The sequence below is a fragment of the Ctenopharyngodon idella genome, chromosome 23 (genome assembly GCF_019924925.1).
Source record: "Ctenopharyngodon idella isolate HZGC_01 chromosome 23, HZGC01, whole genome shotgun sequence".
Lineage (NCBI taxonomy): Eukaryota > Metazoa > Chordata > Actinopteri > Cypriniformes > Xenocyprididae > Ctenopharyngodon > Ctenopharyngodon idella.
The window spans coordinates 4899059-4921896 of NC_067242.1; the positions used below are offsets into that span (position 1 = coordinate 4899059).

Genomic DNA, 22838 nt, shown 5'->3' on the forward strand with positions numbered 1-22838 from the left:
AAACCTTGTAATGTATAAAAAAAACTGTAGCTATTGCATTCTGGGGTCTGTTTGGACCCGGTGGAATATAACAAGTCATAACATAATATTTTCAACTAAAACCATATTGTATCTGATCAGTAACTTCTCATGAGTGAATGTGCAATTGTTTTACCATGTTTTTACCATGCTTTTAGTACATGTACACCATTTTTATTAATTAAAAATTGTAGGAATTCTTTGAAATTTTAAAATTTGCAAGAACTACAGCAAAAAACAGAGATGCTAGAAATTTTGATTTTTTTTTTTTTTTTTTTTTTTCCGGACCCGAATGCATTAGGATAGTTCAGCAGTGTGATTATTGTAAACTAGAACTGTTAAAAATGTTTTCATTAATTGAAATAAAGATTAAATAAGATACAATATTAATGTTAGATGGAAAAACTTGAACTTAAAAAAAAAAAAAAAAACTTTAATTAAAAAAAAAAAATGTTAAATGTTACCAACTGAAATAACTCACTAAAATCAAAAAAATCACAAATATATTTATTGTGTTTCTAAGTTATGCATAAATAAATACTTTTCTGGCTCTATGTCTATAATATACATTTCATTGTCTATAAAACCATACACCTATATTTAATATACAAATACTAATGAGATAAGGCTGCATTAGTGAGCTGTCTTCAGATACTGTACATATGGTGCTACTTAAGATTTTGGCATCTTAGAAGCCAGAATAATTTTTCTGCCTATACCTTTGTGTCTGCAGCTACCTATGATTCTTTGAAATGCTGTCTACACTCTAAAAAACATTGTTGGCTCTAAAAATAAATTTAGAAGAAAAAAAAAAAGTTTGCATAAATTGTTTTGAGTTATGACAACTTTTAAGTTGATTACTCAAAAAAAATTAAGTCGCTCCAACTACCAGAGTTGTAGCCCTGGAACCAATTAATCAGTTCAAATCAACAGCTATCATAGCACATGCTAACACAACTTATTTAACATGTATGTTTGATGAACAATTAAGATATTATTTGTCACTGGAATTAGCGCAGTCATTGCTTATAGAGTCAATGTAGTGTTTACCTTCATGTATCTACTCTTCAGCACAATGCTAACCACAAAAACTTCAACTTTACAGAAACTCTTTTAAATGTCAAACATAACAGCATTAAACACTAACAGGTCTTTCCCTTCACTAAAAACAAATAAACTAACACCTAATTTCAACATTTATTCTCCTTATCCAGTCCTATGCAAAGAATGCTGGGAACTAGAAATCCACTGTCTAATTTCCAAAGTTATCAATACAACTTCATTACATTACTACAACTTAATATTTTTAAAAAAAAGCCAATTAACAGATAAATTTGAGTTTAAATTACAAGCAATGTTGTTGATGTAATGATCAACATTATGATGTCACCAGAACACTAAAAAAAAAAAAGTTTGCAACTTAAAAGGTTTAATTAAAACAATAATTTAGAATTTTTAACTTGCAACCATGCATTTATCTAAGTTGTGGTAACAAGTCCCCTCAATTACTTTTTAGATTGTAGAAAGGCATTTTGTGACTTAAATTTGTAAAGTATGTTCTTCTAACTGAAGGCACTTGCTCTTTCAGCTCATAGATGAAACTTGGAAAGGCCCGACGTGGGGAGAGTGACCTGATTTTGTCACAATTACAGTAGATTCAGAGTCTCAAACTGTAAATTAAGGGTTTAATAATCAGCCACTGACTTGAGTGAAACTCTCTGGGGTTTCAGATTGAGAACTGAAGCTGAGAATCTTGAATATCTCTCAGACTGCCTTTGGTAATTGAAGCAGTGATGTACTTCATAAGGGATTGTCTTGACCCAGATAATGATGGAATGTATTATTGGTCATTGCGTTTTCTGCTTCAGTTCAATAATTGAGGCTGAGCTTCAGAGAGGCAGCGATTCCAATCGATGGCTTTCCGTTTCTATTAATATAAGGTCATATGTTCTCAGCCAATTAAAATTCTTCCAGTCATTTAAACTCAATTCATTTCTTAAAACATTGGTTCTTGGCACTGAGTTTTCCCTTTATCTCGTCGTAGTAAAACTATGGGACAAAAACAACATTTATATTAGTTCAAGTAAAGAATGTAGGTTTCAGTGTTTATTACACTTACTGTTTTTATTACTAAATGTTTTGGTATAAGGTTATCAAAGTTCAACCATAGACTGTAAAAAAAAAATATGGACATAGTGTCCGTGACGTCACCCGCAGATTTCTGAAGAGCATTTTTGAAGCGAAAATGAGGCAACTGCCATCTTAGCGGTGCGTCACCACACGTCACTCCCGGATAACTGAAAATGGGCAAAGAGGCGGGACGTGGTTGTGCCTGGTTACTGAAATGACGCCCGCCTAGCTCAACGTGATCATGTTATCAGGCTAAGGAGCTATCTATCTATCTTAGATACTATCTAAAATATTAATAAATATAAGTTATATCATTTGAAAGTTCTAAATGTTTACTGTCAATATACGGTGTCTTTTTTATGATATAGATGCTCCAGCACCAGTAATTGTAATTTGTGTTGGGTGTGCAAATAAAAACATGCAAAATCAAACGGGACTTCATACCTTCATAATGAAATAGCAATCGCAAGATGAATCCAATCCGTTGCACTTGGGTAAAATGTCCATGAGTGTCCATTGAAAAACAAAAAACAGTACTTTTTGTCCACAGAAGCGTTAAATCCATAAAATATTGATATATTATCCATTGTTTGCATCACATTTCTTCTGAATGATCTGCTCTCTATCATCGTTCTTCAAGAAATAATGCAACCTGAGCAGCGTTTATGTTGTAAAACTGTATATGATTGTATGAATCTCACAAACAAATGAGCCCACGTCCAAATTTTTCAAAATGCAGCAGTTAAATAATATCCAAGCAGTTCTGTTGGAGTTTTAAATCCTCCCGCCATTGTCACTGTAGTAAATCTCAGGAACAAAACTTTTAGCCAATGCCACGATCCAACAACGTGTGTTCTGTTTATATTCCGCATGTGTGCACATGTACGCAGACGCACATCTGTCTCGAGTCTCGACCATTAACGAAGCAAGCCATAATATTTTATAATTGTATATATTATTATTTTATAATTGTATAAAATAATCCCGAAAAAAAGCAGAGATGCCCAATTCAGCGGCTGGAATTAGCTGAGGTAAAGTGATGGCTCACAGACAGCAGCGGCAATCCACCGTGTCACTAAAGTGACCACGCCCTTAATTATGCAGAACTTTAAGGCTTAATATAATTTAAACGGATGAGTTATAAAAAAATTCACCCCCCTTAGAGTTGTCATGAATGGCAAAATTAGATGTATAGACCAAAACTACAATTTGATCCAGGCAGTAAACATGTTTTTTTCTGCTGTAAAGTTGGGCATTTTAACATGGGGCTCAATGAGATTCTGCTCTCTTTTGGAGCCTGTCCCTAGCGGCCAGTCGAGGAATCGCAGTTTAAGTCACTTCCGTATTGGCTTCAAGAGAAACTGGGGGAGGTTGCCGCTTGAGTTCAACAGAGTGCTCAAAGGCAGGCTCTGAGGATTGTGGGTAATTGCAAGCGTATGTTGCTCCTCATAAAGGCTGGCATCTGAGCCTATCAGCACTGGATTATTAAAATGAGAAATTAATACATTTCCCCGGATCGAGTGTGTCCAATTAGTTTTCACGCCTCTAGTGTGCTGTTAAACTGGCTTGTGTTCGTCTGTGACATCGAGGTGTCATTACAGTTGAATCAAGAAGTGTTTGAGTTTTCTGTATGTTTAACTGTATTACATTCAAAATGCTTTGGAGTTGAATGGGTTGACGATGTGTGCAAAAAATATCATTGAGCTACAACACATTATTCATAGTAGTAAAGAGAACCTATTATGCCCCCTTTCACAAGATGTAATATAAGTCTCTGGTGTCCCCAGAATGTGTCTGTGAAGTTTCAGCTCAAAATACCCCACAGATTATTTATTATAGCTTGTCAAATTTGCCCCTATTTGGGTGTGAGCAAAAACACGCCATTTTTGTGAGTGTCTCTTTAAATGCAAATGAGCTGCTGCTCCCCGGCCCACTTTCCAGAAGAGGGCGGAGCTTTAACAGCTCGCGCTTCGGATGCTCAACAACAACCAAGCTGAAGAATCTCACGCAGACAAAATCAGGATTGTCAGTAACGGTGTTCAGCCTTACATTGTTCAAACCGGAGTCGGACACTGATGGAGAGACTCAGGAAGAAGTTACAACTTTTAGAATGCAACTGGATGTTTCTGAATGGTTAGTGGATAAATTTATGTAGTTGCTGTGGAGTTGATTCAACTCATCGACTAACATGTGCCGTCATGTTAATCTTTTGTGCAAATCGAGCGTTGAATTGACCCTCGTTTGTGAAGCAGTCCGGTGTAAAATGACGGCATGATAACAACACTCTACTACAACAACTCTTCCTCTTCTCTAAAACAGCCCAACATGGCCTCACCCCCTTTGTTGCATGTTCCAGGGGGCGGGGTTTATGTAAATTTTGGGGTTTGTGATGTCACAAACCCAGGAAGAAGCTTGTTGTAGTCCCTACCAGCCGTTTGTTGTAGTCCTTAAAAAGCGACTTCTGTAAAAGAAAATATCTCCCTTTGCATTGAACTTTGAATGTCGTAACTTTGCAGATGTTGTTTATGCTCAAACAGCATAATCAAGGACCCCTTTAATCATTTTTTAACATTGTTTCAAGAAAAATAAATAAAGTAACAGAGTTGAAAATTTGAGTTTGAGAAAGCCAGTATAACCGTTAACATGACTCGCATGACTCCAAGTGTGAATTTGCATATAACACGCATCATCATCATGTATATTCATGAACAATGTCTAAAGAAATGTGAGCGGCCCTCAGGTCCACTTTTTCATCCAGTTTCTTTGATTTTTCTTTGTTTGAAAATATTCCACACAGTTCAGTATGCTGGGAATCCTCTAGGGAACTAAGAAATGCACACACTGTCCTCGCTCAGAGATGTTCTTTGAAAGTAATGCATTTGCATCAAGCCAAGAATGTCACTGTGGTTTGAAGTTTTACAAAAAGTACTATTTAAGCTATACTTGGAAGTGTTTCTCAATTCCTTCTACAGTACTTGTTCAGATTATTTGAACTTTGTAGATTTGTCTCAAAGAAGGTGTACAATAACCTGGTAGATATTTGATGTAATCTGCTCTAAATGCCAGGAGAGAAAAAAAGAATATAGAATATATTTTTTCTCATTCGAGAAGCCGTTTCATTTGGATATGCGTCGCAATAGGGAAGAAAAGACTAGCACAACTTCTGTTTTATGCTGACTTTAACAGGTATTTTTGTCTTTTTTTTTTAAGTCAAAATATATAAAAACCGTTGAAACAAGTTTGAGAAGCACTACTGCATAAGATTTAATGGGATTAATGGGGTGGTTGATTATGATTTCACTTTTTTAACTTTAGTTAGTGTGTAATGTTGCTGTTTGAGCATAAACAACATCTGCAAAGTTACGATGCTCAAAGTTACTGACAGTCGTCATTTTGTCTGCGTGAGATTCTCCAGTTTTGTTGTTGTTGAGCAACCGAAGCGTGAGCTGTTAAAGCTCCACCCTCTTCTGAAAAGTGGGCTGGGAGCAGCAGCTCATTTGCATTTAAAGGGACACACTCAAAACGGCATGTTTTTGCTCACACCCAAATAGGGGCAAATTTGAGAAGCTATAATAAATGATCTGTGGGGTATTTTGATCTGAAACTTCACAGACACTTTCTTTTTTACTGGCATTCCAGTAAAAATATCCATTTTAAATCACATAAAGTACAAATTTTTTGCTGTGTCATTGCTGTAAGCTATTAATATGGGTGCCAAAATAAATATTCTGTTTTAATGTGTGGTGTGAAACAGGCCTAAGAAATTTCAGACTGTAATTCAAAGTACACCCCCATTACAACGAAATGTGCATCTGCATATTTACTATTAAAGTGCCTCCTGTGCATAAAAACAACCCATGTGGTTTGTGTCCACATGATGTTTATGAAAGCTGACATCAGGAAGGAAGTTCCAGGCTGGCTACAGAAAACTGTCCTGCTGAAATGAGGGTCTGATCGATTGTGTCTTGAGAGAGCTATCAATCAGCCTGACTGGTAAATTATGGTTTTATTAGCGTTGAGCCAGACTGTCGCTCCACGGGGCGAAGCGGGGCATGATGGGACGCATCCACATACGCCAAGCAATAAGAGAAGGACTTTTGGATCTGTACTTCATTAGTTTATTTACTCTCTGATGGACCTTTTTGACATGAACTCGCAATGACTTACTGATGTCATATCACTGTGACTGGGATTCAAGAGGATGGCAGAAGCATCATGGGAAATGTAGTTTTGCAACACAAAGAAATTGCAAAAGGAAAGAGTGGGTATGTGTACGAGGCAGTCTTGTTTGACTGGAGGCGTCCGGGGAGCAGAAGCCCAGCTCAGAATGAAGACACTCTCTCTAATCCACTTACAGCTCAGGAGGGAAACTCATTTGGTGCACCTGAGAAAGTAATTGATTGAATCAAAGGGCAGCGCACTAAGCCACAGTGGCATTGAGCAGATTGGGTGTCACGACAGCCACTCAATCTGACTCACTCACACTTCACAAGGTGAACAGAGACAGTTGTGTACAGAAGAGATCAGCTTAGCTTTCATTTGGTATTTATTGTTGGTTAATATAAGTCTGCTGTAAAAGTATATTTAATGCAATTAAATTAATAATAATAACCATTTATTATAATTATTATTATTATTAATAATAATAATAATAATAATAATAATAATAGTAGTAGTAGTAGTAGTAGTAGTAACTTAACTATATTCATATATTTCCTTTCCTATTTTTTTTTTAAATAATTTCCACACTGCTCTTTTCCCTAAAAAAAAAAAAAAAAAAAAAAAAAAAAAGGTAATATATAGATATTCTAAATATATAAGAAAATGTAAATATTCATATTTATATACAGTGTTATCAGATAATAATCATCCCACCCAGGTGAAGTAAGTCAGTACACTAAGGTTAACCAATCACAATAAAGGTAATTTTCATATAGAAGTCTTAAAGGTACAGTAGCAAAGGGTCAGTGGGAGGGTCAAAAATGGTCAGGGAATGGTTTTGGGTGCAATAAACCTTGACTAATACTGTATTATAAGTGGACTTCAGATGTGTAGAATTTGGCTCTTTTAACTTAAGCAGTTGTACCCATTCAGTACCCTTACTCTCACCGGTGAGGGAATTAATTCCCCCATTATGGGGACACATAATAAACTGTCACTGGCTCAAAAGCACTGTATTCACAGGGTAAATTTGAGCAGTTCGACCCACAGCTGCACAGCCTCGGGCGCTTGTAGCCGTCATAATCCACTTGAAAAATAGACTGAAAATATGTGGGAGAGGACAACAGATCTGCCATAGAAAGGGGCTCATCTCCTCTCTGTACAACCGAGCAAATGAATGCAGAGAGAGAGAGAGAATGGGATTGGAGAGATGCGATAGAGAGGGCTAATGAGGCTGTCTGGGTCTCTGGAGAGAGCTGGACACAGCAGAGGCTGCATGTGACAGCTTAAGACCTGTAATTACAGGCCGAGAGGGGGAGAGGGGACTCGGGATTAAGACCTCATAAACAGCTTCAGGAGGCCAGTGGAGTCTGGAAATGTGTGTATATTATTATTATTATTATTATTATTATTACGTGTGTGTGTGTTATAGAAAGGATTAGAATTACTGTATGATGCTGCTATATAGGCAAGGAGATCATCTCTCTCATCCAAGGTCAGAAAGGATTTTCTCAAACGTTTTCTAATGTAAAATGTGAATGCATGATTGTACATTACAGTGATTTTATCATGGCTAAGGAAAGATTGTAGATAGATAGATAGATAGATAGATAGATAGATGGATAGACGGGTAGAACGATGGATGGATGGATGGATGTGTAGAACGATGGATGGACGGATGGGTAGAACGATGGATGGATGGATGGACGGATGGGTAGAACGATGGATGGATGGATGGACGGATGGGTAGAACGATGGATGGATGACAGATGGGTAGAAAGATGGATGGATGGACGGATGGATGGGCGGATGGGTAGAACGATGGATGGACGGATGGATGGATGGATGGGTAGAACGATGGATGGATGATGGATGGATGGGTAGAACAACGGATGGATGGATGGATGGATGGATGGAACGATGGATGGATGGAATGATGGATGGATGGATGGATGGAACGATGGATGAGTAGAACGATGGATGGATGGGTAGAACGATGGATGGATGAGTAGAACGATGGATGATGTATGGATGGATGGATAAGTAGAACGATAGATGGATGGGTAAAACAGATAGATAGATAGATAGATAGAACGATGGATGGACGGATGGGTAGAACGATGGATGGATGGACGGATGGACGGATGGATGGATGGATGGGTAGAACGATGGGTAGAATGATGGATGGATGATGGATGGATGGATGGATGGGTAGAACGATGGATGGATGGATGGATGGATGGATGGTAGAACGATGGATGGATGGATGGAACAATGGATGGATGTGTAGAATGATGGATGGATGAGTAGAACGATGGATGATGTATGGACAGATGGATGAGTAGAAAGATGGATGGATGGGTAAAACGATAGATAGATAGATAGATAGATAGATAGATAGATAGATAGATAGATAGATAGATAGATAGATGGGTAGAATGATGGATGGATGGATGGATGAGTTGAACGATGGATGGATGAGTAGAACGATGGATGGACGGATGGATGGATGGATGGGTAGAACGATGGGTAGAACGATGGATGGATGATGGATGGATGGATGGATGGGTAGAACAATGGATGGATGGATGGATGGGTAGAACGATGGATGGATGGATGGATGGGTAGAACAATGGATGGATGGATGGATGGAACGATGGATGGATGGATGCATGGATGGATGGATGGAACAATGGATGGATGGGTAGAACGATGGATGGATGAGTAGAACGATGGATGATGTATGGACGGATGGATGAGTAGAAAGATGGATGGATGGGTAAAACGATAGATAGATAGATAGATAGATAGATGGTAGAATGATGGATGGATGGATGGATGGATGAGTTGAACGATGGATGGATGGATGGATGGATGGATGGATGGATGAGTGGAATGATGGATGAGTAGAACGATGGATGGATGGATGGATGGATGGACGGGTAGAACGATGGATGGATGGATGGAACGATGGATGATATATGGACGGATGGATGAGTAGAACGATGGATGGATGGGTAAAACGATAGAAAGAAAGATAGATAGATAGATAGATAGATAGATAGATAGATAGATCGATGAGTAGAACGATGGATGGATGGATGAGTAGAACGATGGATGGATGGGCTGGCAGGCAGTGACAGCCTCACAGGAAGACAGACTGGAAGGGAGTGTTTTAATCCTCATGGCTAATCCTGTTTGAGAAAGCACTAGATTAGGGGAGATTACGACTGGATTGGGCAGAATAAATGGGTTGGTAATAACTCTGTTCACCTCCCTCCCCTCCCAAACACTGTGCTGTTAAAGATCTGTGTCTCCCACAAGCACATCAGTTCATCCAGTCACCCTCTTTTTTCTTAAAGAAATACGTTCCTTTATAAAACCCATCCCGTTTTTATCTCCCTCTCATTCTGTCATGACCGTCAGATTTCAACAAAGGTTCATAAAACAAATCCTGGTTTTGTAAAGAAAAGCTCATTGAGAAGAGTCAGGCTGAGTGGTTTATTGTCAGGCCGCCCGTGGCACTTGCGTTGGATGAAGTTGTAATTGCGTTGACCCCTTCTGTGCGTCAGTAAACGTGCTGTTTTATCAGGCCCAGCGAGATAAGTCAGCAGCTCCAGACTTCATTAAACGTCTCATCTATATTAAACAGTCTAGTAGATTCCCTCCCGTATACAGTGGTTGTTTTCCCCACCGCAGCACCACAAACGTCCTGAGCGGGGTGAGCAAGATGTGCCTTGTGTGATGAACATCCTGCAGTCCAGTCTTGCTTGTCTTTGATGTTTCTAGATTCTCAAAACTGTTTTAGTTGCTATTGATCAGAAGACATTAGTCTCTTTACTCTACAGCTCTTCTCAGTGGAGTAGACTCACTTAGAAAAAATCTCAGCAAACCCTGCTTACCTGATCGTTAACCAATCTCTAGTTCCCCAGCCATAGCCAATCAGAGCATGGTATTCTTCTGATGCAAAACACCCTATTTATCTTGGTAGATTGTAAGTGGAAATCCACAGCTGTTTGACAATGATGTTATCAGAGTGCTAACATCTGCTGGATCCCTTTGTATTTATAAATAAAAAAAAAAAAAAATAAAATAAAATAAAAGCAGGCCTACAGAAAGAGATGCAGGAAGTAGGGTACATTTTGTAGGAGATGCAATGATGCATTCATAAATAGCCTTCCCATAGATCCCTTGAGGCTTGTCTCCAGGTTCAGAGAGCTGGGTCTAAAAACACCGACAAGTGGATCTTGGTCTTTCTAGTAGACAGACCACAGGTGGTGAAAATGGGTAAGGAAGTATTGTCGACCCTCATTCTCAGCACAGCCTCATTCAGGAGAAGTTCCTTTGGGAGGAAGTGGAACCTTCTCTCGATCAATGAGGCCCCCATGGGGAAAGTGTGAAACACTAAGGACATGAAAGCTCACAAAGGACTTGAGATCAGACCACACTCACCGACAGCCTAATCAAAAGAGCACAGTAACACCTCTATTACCACTAGCACAATAGGACAAGATACGTATTGTATACGTATGTATGTATGAGGATGTATTGTACGACAGATATCTTGGTTATAAACCAAGATATTTTTTATTTTACTTTTTGTTTTGTTCACAAAAGCCATGCATCTGACAAAATGTTGCGACAGTTGTGCTTCAAGCAAGAATAACATTTTATTTTTTTACTTTTTGTTTTGTGTTTTTTTTTTTTAAGGCTTGTTTTGTGTATTTGTTGTGGTTTTTTGTTTTGTTTGTTTGCATTGTTTTAGACGTGCATCTGACAAAATTTTGCAATTGCACTTAAATCAAGAAACACTGTTTTATTACATTTTATTTTTTGTTTTGTTTGTTTTGTTTACATTTTAGACTTGCGTCTGGCATTTTTGTTTGACAATTGCACTGAAAGCAAGAAAAACTTTCATTAAAGTTTTTTACATTTTGTTTGTTTTGTTTTGTTAACATTTTAGACTTGCATCTGACAAAATTTTGTGACATTTGCATTGAAAGTAAAACACTTTCATTAAATTTTGTTTTACATTTTGTTTTGTTGTTTTGAGTTTTTTGTTCACAAAAGTCATGCATCTGACAAAATCTTGCAACAACTGCACTTCAAGAATAACATTTTATGTATTTAGTTACTTTTATTTATTTTTTTTGCTGTTTGTTGTATTGTTTTAAATTTTGTTTTGTTTTGAGGATTGTTTTGTGTTTTTTTTTTTTTTTTTTTTTGTTTGCATTGTTTTAGACGTGCATCTGACAAAATTTTGACGATTGCACAAATCAATAACTGTTTTATTACAATTTATTTTGCGTTTTGGTTTGTTTGTTTTGTTTTGTTTACATTTTAGGCTTGCATCTGACAACATTTTGTGACAATTTCATTGAAAGCAAGAAAAACGCTTTCATTAAATTTTATTTTACGTTTTGTTTTGTTCACAAAAGCCATGCATCTGACAAAATTCACTTCAAGAATAACATTTTACTTTTTGTTTTGAGTTTGTTTTTTGCTTTTTTGCCTTGTTTTAGAAAATTTTTTGACAATTGCACTTAAATCAAGAACTGTTTTATTACATTTTATTTTGAGTTTTGTTTTGTTTACATTTTAGGCTTGCATCTGACAAAAAAATCTGACAATTGTGTCTAAAGCAAGAAAAATAAAGCAGCTGAAAGATAAAAAATAAGGCAGTATGTATTTTATATATTTTTTCCTCCTTCTCTTCAGGAGGCTCCGAGTAGCCCGTCTGTGCCTCTGAACTCTCCACGAGACGAAAATGAGCGACGGATCTCTCAGTCTCTGTATCCCGGAGAGAGCCTGAATGACAACCACACCCCACGACCCACCATGATGGGTAGAATGATGGGTAAGCTGACACAAACACTCACAATGTTAGTCTTAGCCAAAGACAGCTCTGGTGTATCATTTCACACAAAAATGGCCAGAGATTTCTCAAACCATGTCAATCTGATCAGCTGACTTTAAGAATTATTCTGGATTCAAGGTGTAATTGTTTTTATCAGTTCATTGGTAGTTTCTAGGTTGCCCATGAGTAGATGTAATTGATAGATTTGCAAAAGAGTGTGATGTTCAAGAGTTTAATCTGACATACTTTTAATGTCCTTACTCACCTGTTATTTCTGATTTCCACATATATCCTAAATGAAATGCGTCAATTTATATGTCATTTGAAGGTCTCTTCCTGTATAAAAAGGCTTTCGCGCCGGGTACTTATAGGAACTAGCCACCAGGTTAGTCCCCCGAGAAATAAATTTTCCCATATGGCCATTTTCTTATTGCATTCCGACCTGCCAGTAAGAAGTGACGCAATCCATCCGACAGCGACGTCACTTAGGTGCGCCGTGATTGGTTGAGAAGTGCATGGACTTCAACTTTGGTCCATCTATTGCTGTTTTCCATGTTTGTGGAGTTAATTCGTAGAGTAAATTTATGTAAACTGTGTGTTTACATGGATTTTTAAACATGGCTGGTGCCGATGTTTCGTATGGCATGAGTTCGGGCCAATTAAAATTAACTTTCACTGTTGTTAGTTTCACTCAAACCATCCTTTTTCACATTACTTAAGAAGCTCATGTAACTACATGAACTTAATTTAACTGAGTTGTTTCTACTAAAAATGAGTATCGTCAGCTTTACTTAATTAGTGTTTGTTCAGTCAACTGAACATTACTGAGTGAAACGCACAAATTAATGTTGACATAACTAACTGGCAGTGGATCCGTAGTTCCCAGCATGCTTTGCAAGGGACTGCATTAGGAGAGTAAATTATTTTTACAATATTTTATGTGCTTTTCAGTAAAGGGGAAATTTTTGTTAGTTTATGTTAGTGTTTAATGTTCAGTTATGCTGGACATTTATTTTGTGGTTGCCATTATGCAGAAGAGTGGTGCCTGTGTTTGGGCTGTGAGAACTCATATATGCATGTTTATAGGATGGAATTCCTGCCATCAATTAAATTGAGTTTGTTCAACAAGTTATTTTTTTTGAGTGCATTTTGTAGAGCAAATAGTTAATTTAATTTAATTAAGTCAATAAATGTGTTCACTTTACGTAATAAACTTTTATGAATTTAACATAACATTATTAAGTAAACTGCACATATAAATATTGTGTAACAGTGACAAATTCAAATGATTTGTATTTACTCAAAGAAATTTTGTCAGCTTTACTTGAATTTCTTTTGTTTATACAACTCAAAATAGTTGCAGGGAACCACTTGATGCTGCTTTTTTAATGTAAATCCAACAATTCATTTTTTGAGTGAACGTGCACTTACGTCACTGCTAGTTGTAGTTCCTATAGTGCTGGGTCAGACCCTAGTAGGAGCTAATTTAGTCCCCCCAAAAGGCATTCTTATAACTAAAAACAGCTCCTGCGGTACAAACACGGCAAAAAGCGGGTACTTTCAGCAGTAGTTATAGGAACTATGAAAACATTCCTCCGGTGTGAAAGCCCCTTGATGGTTCTTGGTCAAAATAGTGGCAACATGGGACAGTCTTTATGGAGATAAAGACTATGCAAGACTATAGATACACACACACACACACACACACACACACACACACACACACACACACACACACTGGCTGTATATGTCTTGACCTTCTGTTTCCATCCCCACCTGTTTCCACCTGACATATACAGTTTAAATACACAGATGAATGAGCACATGGACACACAGGCTCAGCCCAGCCAGTCCCAGCATGCTCCTGTGGTTTTGTAAATGGGGGTTAATGTCATTTTCAAGCCTCTGCGTCTCATCCAGCATGACTCTTTCAAGTCGGTCCTGATTTTTCTCAAACTCAGCTCCATTTCTAGTCCTGCCAGACAATTGGAATCGACAGACCAATCCTTTCACCGTCATGCTTGTCATTTCACAATCGACTACTCAGTCTTGAACAATAAGCTCTTTAGTACCTGACGCAAACCCTGATCTTCCTCCTCCTCATCCCCCTGCTTTTCTTCCACTTCTTGTTTTCTTCTTCATCCTCTTGTTCTGACCTTGTCTACTGAGTGTGTTTCTCATTGCAGTGTGACAATGAGTCAGTCAATGACGTCTTATTCTCCACATCAGATTTTTTGAATAAGTTTGGTTTTAGTTAGTTATTTAATGCTATAAAAAAACAGGGGTGTGACGACATGATTGACAGCTTCTCTGAGTGAAGTTGTCTCTGAAGCATCAACACACTTTTTTTCAGGATTTTCGGGAGGAGATTGGAGCTTTAACTTGGATAACTGTTTATTTGACACCGACATAATGAGTTGTTCTGCAGTAAACTGTACTAAGTGTGGGCGGGGCCTTGATACCGCGCATTCACTTCTCGCTCACTACTGCGCAGAATCGGGCCCCAAAGCAGCTAAATATATATTATTTTACCTTGTCTTTCACCTTGTCTCTCTGTTTTTCATTGTCTTCACTTCTCATTCTGTCCTAGTTGGTTTGCACAAATGTATGCATTGACACTTTCTTTCTAAAAGCGTGAGAGTGAATCTTCCCCACCGCCAGTGCTGAGAAACTCTAAAACTTCTCCAAATACAGCACTTCAGAGAGTTTAGCTCTACAAATTCTCCGGAGGAAAGTAAAAAGGCAAAGTTTGAGAAAGTTTACCTCGGGGATGATGGCACCCTTCAGCTATTGTAGGCCTGACACATTGTCATATATCTCATAAACTCTAGTTTTCTCGCCACATGCACCTGAGGATTGTTTCGCCACTTGTCAGTCACTTGCATGACATGTTATTTTTTTTGTTGTTGTTGTTCGTGAAAACATAAAAAATGCAACAATAACACATCACACATTAAATGGCCCATTACTGACGTTCTGAATGACAGAATGTCTGTCACGTAACTTTACGCGCTGTAGGACGTGAGGACGGACCTTGATATATGGACTCTGTTGTGTTTGTCAGAGGTCATTTTCTAAAGGACCAAGGTGGAGACCTGCCTGACAAAGCGTGCTGCATCACTGTCAGGAAAATAGTCTTCAGCAGCCACAACTCATTTCAAACATATTTGCTGTCATTCAGGAAGGAGCAGACATGGCGGGGTTTGAGCTACAAGGTTAGCGAGATAATGTCGTCTCGCATGGCTGTTATGACAGGTCGGGATGAGGAATGAAACTTTAAAGCTTGAAAACAGACTGAAATGTGAAAAAACTCACAGGAATAGAGTGCTATAAATACAAATTGATAGTTGACACATTTTAGGGTGAAATTTATGTGACTAGATAAAGGAAAGTATAAATCTTAGGTTGTGTCTCCATATCTCTGTTTCCTTGTTTGTTTGTTTGTTTGTTTGTTTGTTTAGTTAGTTTATGAAGTCCATCAACACCTCCAAAGCTTCAGTCCTGTACCTCGTCCTGGGTCGAAATTTAATTCGGTAACGTTAGGCAGTTTTGATTTATATGCTGTTGAATGTTTGATAATTGTGTTATTTTACAAGTGTGTAAGACATGCTTCTATCGCTTGTTTTTGCTTCTTTTTCACCTGTGTTTTGATCCGGAGATTCTGTAGTCTTTCAGAAGATGTGTAATAGCGCCACCTACCTTATAACAGTGAAAACATGGAAATCCGGAAAATTCCGTCAATAGCAGGGAAAGAGTTAAAATAGCTTTAGGCTAAAATATAATGTTACAATTAAAGAACATGCTTGTTTGTTTATTTGTGCCAAAAATGGCACAGTTTGCCAAGTTTCATTCATTCATTCATTCATTCAGTTGTTTTATCTTTATTTACTATTTCATTTTAACAAAATACTAATAAAGAAAAGAAAGAAATTGAAACACTAAGTTACATTTGATTTCAGTGACAGGGCCGAGCAAAATGGAGAGAGCGGCTATCACCTACAGAAATTAATTTCCAAAAATCAGATTTTAGTTGGTTTTCAAACCACAAACGAATGATTTCATGTCATTTTCTGCTGTTCAGTTCAAATACCTAAACAGATTTGGGCCTCTTCTTTCCATCTTTCCTTGTCACATGTAACATATTCCTACTTCCTAGAGGTAAGCTGTGAAATTGCACCTTTTCTGTTTAGCAGCCGTGCTGTCGATGTTGAATTCTTGTAGTATTTTATGTTCAAGTTGCACTTAGTGTTACTTTAACAAGTTAAACGCAGTTAAAGTGACACACAGGGGGACTTTTTTCTGTCATTTAAGGGGATGTGCTGTACCAATTTGAATTTGCCCTTCACAACTGTTGATTTCGAAAGAGAAGTGCCTCTAAGTGTGTGATGGGAAAGGTTAGCCCCATTAAACAGTGGAAATAGGCACTGTGGCAAAGGCTTGTACCAAAAAAAACGGGGTATATGGGTCCATTAATAGTCCTTTGTGTAAAACGGCGTTTCTGTGACTGGTGCTCCTGGAGACTCTCACTAACCATATTCTGCCCATAGAGAGACATATTGAGGAATATTCTGAATGAATCTACCTCTGAATGACAGTCATTACAGTTGCGGATGCCTTGTGCACTTGAGGTAATCATAGTGGCAGAACATTTTAGTGTGTAGTCATTTAGACAGATTACTGGAAATCATATTCAGCCCCTTTGAACAGGTATAAAAAAAAAAAAAAGGATTCAAAGAGAGAAAGAAGTCATATTGCCTATAGGATATGTTAATAAGCCATTTTGGATTAACATACATATATGATATTATAGGCTGTTACCACCACAACATTGTGAGGGTGGTCATTTTGAGGTCATCATTTGTGACATTTAGCAACTCTACTGTGAAGTCTGTTTGTGGTTCTGCTAACAATTTGGCTAGTAATTTAGCTTGTGATTCAGTTAGTGATTTGGCTAGTGATTAAGCTTGTGATTTTGGTTAGCGATTAACTAGTTATAAGTCTTGTGATTTAGCTTTGATTTGACTAGTAATAGGCATATAGCGTGCAATTTAGTTAGCGATTTGGCTAGTGAATAAGCTTGTGATTTGGTTAGCAATTACTTAGCAATGTATTTTGTGATTCAGCTAGCAATTTGACTAGTAATTTAGCTTGTGATCTTGTTAGTGATTTGGCTAGTGATTAAGCTTGCGATTTACATTTACATTTAGTCATTTAGCAGATGCTTTTCTCCAAAGCGACTTATAAATGAGAATAGTAGAAGCAATCAAACAGAAGCAATCTCTAATAAATGCTACATTACAGCTGTTTAAGTATTATAAGCTGGCTTTGGCCACACCTTACTGACTCAGAGCGAAACGAGAACAAACGCGACTTGCCACGTAAATACAGTAAACAAACTTTCCTAGCAACGACATAGCACTAAAATCAAACTAGAAAAGTCACAAAAACACTTACAGTATGTAGATCCTCCTGTTGCTTGACTGCTTTTGTTAGCGATTTGGCTAGTGATTTGGTTAGCTTTAGTTTGGTTAGATTTAGTTAGCAATTTGGCTAGTGATTTGGTTAGCAGTTACCAAGCAATATATTTTGTGATTCAACTAGCAATTAGTAAAATACTAATTTAGCTTATGATTTTGTTAGTGATTTGGCTAGTCATTAAGCTTGTGATTTGGTTAGCGATGTTGATTTGATTTTGGCTTCCAATGATTATGAAAACATGATGCCACATTCCATACCTTTACTTTAAAGAGTTGCGTTGCCGCCCTTCCTACATTGCATCCAAATCAGTCAAATCATGTAACATGAGTATTGTAATATACAGTCTCCTGCCAGACGTGCTCGAAAATAAAAAAGTTCAAATGTATTGAGCTGCGAAAGAGACATTTTTCCCCAGGCGGCTTTCTGTGCGCGCATACCGAGACGGAGCAAAACATGGACGGGTATAGGCTACATTGGGCTTCAGGGTGTGTGCTTAAACAGACAGATGCACACAAAAATATGTCAAAATGCCCTGTCTTTGCGAGTTTTCACTTAAACGCAGTCGGTTATGTCTTAAATGAACATAAACAGTTGGGAAGGTAGTCGAATGCTTGGCAGTATATTAGATCTGTGCATTCATTCTTTAAGTGACAGCAGCCTAATAAACCTGCTGCTGTCTGTCATTTAATGATAATCAAATTATAGAAAACGAGAGGATCATTCAGTGCTCTTCCCTGAATAACTTTCATAACTTTAATAAGAATCAGTTACAGTACATTAAAAAGTCTTATTTTTACTTATGAGAGGTCTTAAATTTTAGATGACACTTTGACTTAGACATATCTAAATCATTTACCAAATTAAAACTATCTAATTAGCGTATATATTATTTTTATTATTTTTTTCTTTGTGGATTTTCTTGTTCACGTGACAATTCGCGGGCCTCACTGCATTTACGACAGTGTATAACGCAGGCTACTGTCTCCTGCACGCGAAAGGAAGAGAAAGCAGAAGAAAATGGGTAAATGTCAGTTCGGTAACCTTTGTAAGTTCATTATTTATGTGCATAGGGGTGTGTGATAAGTGTCGTTTATGATGATATCGTAATTATTGTTTTAATGATGTGAGAGCTGACTTTGAGTTTGTCACTCATGCTTTCACTGCATGATATATGCAGTTATATGCCCTTAAAATTCAAGATACATGGGCATTTTGCCCCGATGAGTTTTTTGTCTTATCATATGATATGATGTAGTTATATTACAATATCACACGAGCAAGAGTGCCATTTCCCCAAATCAGCATGATTGCAAATGTGATATTAATTTTATACAACAGTTAAATGAGCAATAAGTTAACATTGTGAGTTACATTTTAGACACAGTATTGGCAATATTGTTTGTTTTTCGCCAACGAAAATTTCAAAATGAAGAACAGTAGAACAGTCTCCATGCAACAGGCAAATGTTTATATATATATATATATATACTGACTGAACCCGTGGTTTGAACGAATCAGTTTAATTAATGATTAAGTGACCCATTCAATAAAGACGGTGGTCATTTGCTTCGTTCCTGTGTGAGTCAATCGTTTGAACAAATCGGTTGAATGAATGACTCACTCATTAAGACAGTGATTTGCTGCCACCTACGGGCAGTTTAGTTTCATATTTAACATACATTTTAATTAAAATGTTAAAATTAGAAATAATTTCATATTTAATTATTACAATTAAATTTTAAAACTATTAAATTAAATTTATGTAGACAAATTGTAAATGCTCTGTAAATATATTCATGTCACTTCTCATGCCTCTTCTGTGCCACCTCTGCATTGCAAAGATGGATTTTGTTGATAATGATTTCATTTGATTGGTAACAGCCCTATACTGTGCTATTATTCTAACTGAGTTTTATTTAAATGTTAGAATTTGATATAAAAGGTGATGCATACATCTAATAAGTTTTAAAAAATGCCCTTATGTAGGTAAAAATGCCCCTGGAAATCAAATATTGCCCTTTAATAAAAATGTTCATTTCTGTTCCTGCTGTGAACTAACCACCGCATAGAATATGAATAATATGAATGTCTTTGCGAGTCAGCTGTCTACAACAGGCCTAAACCAGCCATGGTACCAGCACAAAAACACACTCAGCAAAATATCATTAATTATTATTAACAATCTTTGAAACTTTTGAAACAACTTCAAAAATATTAAGATACATTTTTTTGACAATATTGCACACCTCTAATGCATAGTATTAATTTTTATTTCTTCAGATCTTAAAAAGGTCTTAAAAAGCCTTAAATCTGACTTTAGACTGGATTCGTTTATGATTTGACTAGTCATAGGCTTATAGCTTGCACTTTAGTTAGCAATTTGGCTAGCGATTAAGCCTGTGATTTGATTAGCATTTACCTAGCAATAAGGATTGTGACACAGATAGCAATTTGACTAGTAATTTATTTAGCTTGTGATTTAGTTAACTATTTGGGTACTGATTAAGCTTTTGATTTGGTTGGTAATTAGCTAGCAGTAAGGATTGTGATTCAGCAATGATTTAACTAGTGTTTAGATTGCAATTTAGTTAGCAATTTGGTTTGTGATTGGCTAGCAATTGCAACTGTGTGATGTTTTGTAACTACTAAATTACTTGCATTTAATCACTATGCGCACACTTTTAAACAAGTACGCGGAATGCTACAACAAAATTGATTCATCTGGGAACTCATATATCAGAGCGCTAATTATCTTTAGACTTCTTTTATTCCTCAAACATAAAACTAATTAACAGTAAAGCTAATGTTGCTTGTCTTTGCAGCTGCATTAGCGATTTAACTTCACTACTTCAAAGTTAAACTCCTTTTTTCATGTGCTGCCTCTGATGTTTTGTCCACCACCAAAACATTAAGTTGTAAATTAATGAATCTTGAAATATACTGTAAGCTTGTAATATTTTATCTTTATGCAATATCTGTACTTATATAAAGAGATAAAAGAGCCTTAAAGCTTGTGAGTCGGAGTAATGGCCGGGACTATTAATCTGACAGTATAGTGCCATCACATTGATTGGCCGCAGTTGCTGTCAGTCAGATTGATTGGCGGTGCTGTCGGTCGGCTGTCAGTGGGATGGGCTGCTGGCTGTGAAACTGTGTGAAGATGTAGCATATACACTCAGCCTTACATCAATCTAACTGGCAGTGTGAATCCACCTCTCTCAAGTCTCTACTACACAGGCTACTTGTCAAGGTATAATGCAGCAGGTGGCAGATACACATCTTGGGGCTGAATCAAATGTGTTTTTTCTTCTTTCTCCATTTCTCTTTTTTCCTGTCGTCTTTTGGCCAAGACTTTGAGGGATAGGTTGTTGGAAGGAGTGGTTATTTTAATAATAAATATAGAAAATATGCAAGTTCTTGGCAGTAATCAAGGATTTATTTGATGTGGAGTGAATTATAGCTGTCTTGCTCGCAGTGAGCACAACTTTGTCCGAATTGAAAAGTCCAGCCAGTAGCAGAAAATCACACTGTGTTGCAAATTGAGAACCCGTCGCTTACTTCTGGACGTGCTGTTTTGGAGGAAAATCTTTTCACACCACAGTAATCATGGAAATTTACATCACCTGTTAATGGCTGTAGAACTGCAACATTGCCGTTCTTAAGAAAAAAAAAAAGTCTTAGTGACCCAAAACTTTAAACGGTAGTGTATGTTTGTCTGTTTTAACCATATTTTCTTTACTTGCCAAAGCTGACTTGTAGCCTAAATCAGCCTTTAGTAAAGACAGGAATATAATCTATAGAGAGATAAAGAGATACCACAAAGAACAAGTTGAGCTTTTAATATTTCACTCTTTCATCACATCTCTATGTGAATCCTGAGTTGTGACCTTTATTTCCTCAAGGTATGGTTTTCTCTGGATCTATGCTCTCTCGTGAATGGCACTGTACCAGAACTAGAATGACAGAGATATGCTGGGAATTGCATCATGCTAACAGCGCCTCCTCAACCTCCCTCGGCTTCCCTTAAGTGGTTTGTCTGCGCCTGTCAGATTAGCACACCCGCTGTATTAATCTGCTGATGAAGACTACAGGATAATGAGAGCTGTTATGCTAACAGGTGGAGGGTTGATGGGAGATAACAGACTTATACAGTGACCACAGAGAGCCTGAATCACTCGCACATCGAGAAGAGAGAGACCTGCTCTGACAGCTGTGGCTCCCTGTGACCTTCTCCTGTGATATTACTGTGCCGTACACTGCTCAGGGATCTGACCTCTAGAGTGTTACACACACACAAACAATGTGTGTGTACATATTAGGCCTGTCAGTTAACACATTAATTCACTGCAATTAGTTATAAAACAATAACATGACTAAGAAAAATTACACACAATTAATGAATTCCCCTACGTAAATTCTACAGGGGATTATTCGGATGATGATAATATTAAAGAGACCATTTTTTTTTTTTAGTTTTGTGCTCTACTAGAATAGGTTTTCATCCTTAAATGTTCAGAAAGCCCATATTTGACACTGTTGCAGCTCCTCTCTTCCCAGTCTGTCAGTAACGCTCTGTTTAGTTCCTGTCTTTATGAAGCCCCTCCTTCTGAAAAGCACAATGTGCTCTGATTGGTCAAGCTGGACCAGTGTGTTGTGAATGGTCAACTGCTTCAAGCATGTTTGGGAAATGTCCCGCCCTTTACCATAATCGTGAGTTTCAACACACTACTAACTAACTCAACCAGGCCCCGCCCCTTTATTTTGCATATGCCTTGGGCGGGAATTATTTAAATAAGGAATATTGTGACGTGTTCGTTCCCAGAAGAAACTCAAGACTACAACGGAGGCATTTCAGGGAGTTCAGAAACAGTGCGCACTGATATAGAGAATAACTCCTGCAACATTACAGCACTAAAGAAAGATGAACATCTATTTTGAAAGGGAAAACTTTTTCAGGTCATGAAATTGTAATAGCTGGCACTTAACTGATCCCGGCTGTGTTTCTCAAAAGCATTGTGAGTTAGGTTGATTGTAGAGAAAATTGGTGCTTTTGAGAAATGCAGCCCTGGTTGTCCAGTACAGTTATAAAACCAGGACTATGCGTAGTTATTAGATTTTGCTTTTGCTTTGTTAAAACCTGCAAGTTTTACCTTCAAATTTGTACAAAGGATAGTGTATTCACTAGTGGGTGATA

General features: G+C 37.4%; 1 protein-coding gene across 7 annotated transcripts in view; it reads left to right on the forward strand.

Moving 5' to 3' along the window:
- The window catches only part of pard3aa (par-3 family cell polarity regulator alpha, a), a 503387-nt gene that overhangs the window by 286579 nt on the left and 193970 nt on the right, over positions 1-22838 (forward strand). For all 7 annotated transcript variants that reach the window (XM_051881687.1, XM_051881689.1, XM_051881688.1 and 4 more), the window contains one exon: positions 12028-12166. In XM_051881687.1, coding sequence (XP_051737647.1) covers positions 12028-12166 — 139 coding nt within the window. The remainder of the gene's footprint in view (positions 1-12027; positions 12167-22838) is intronic.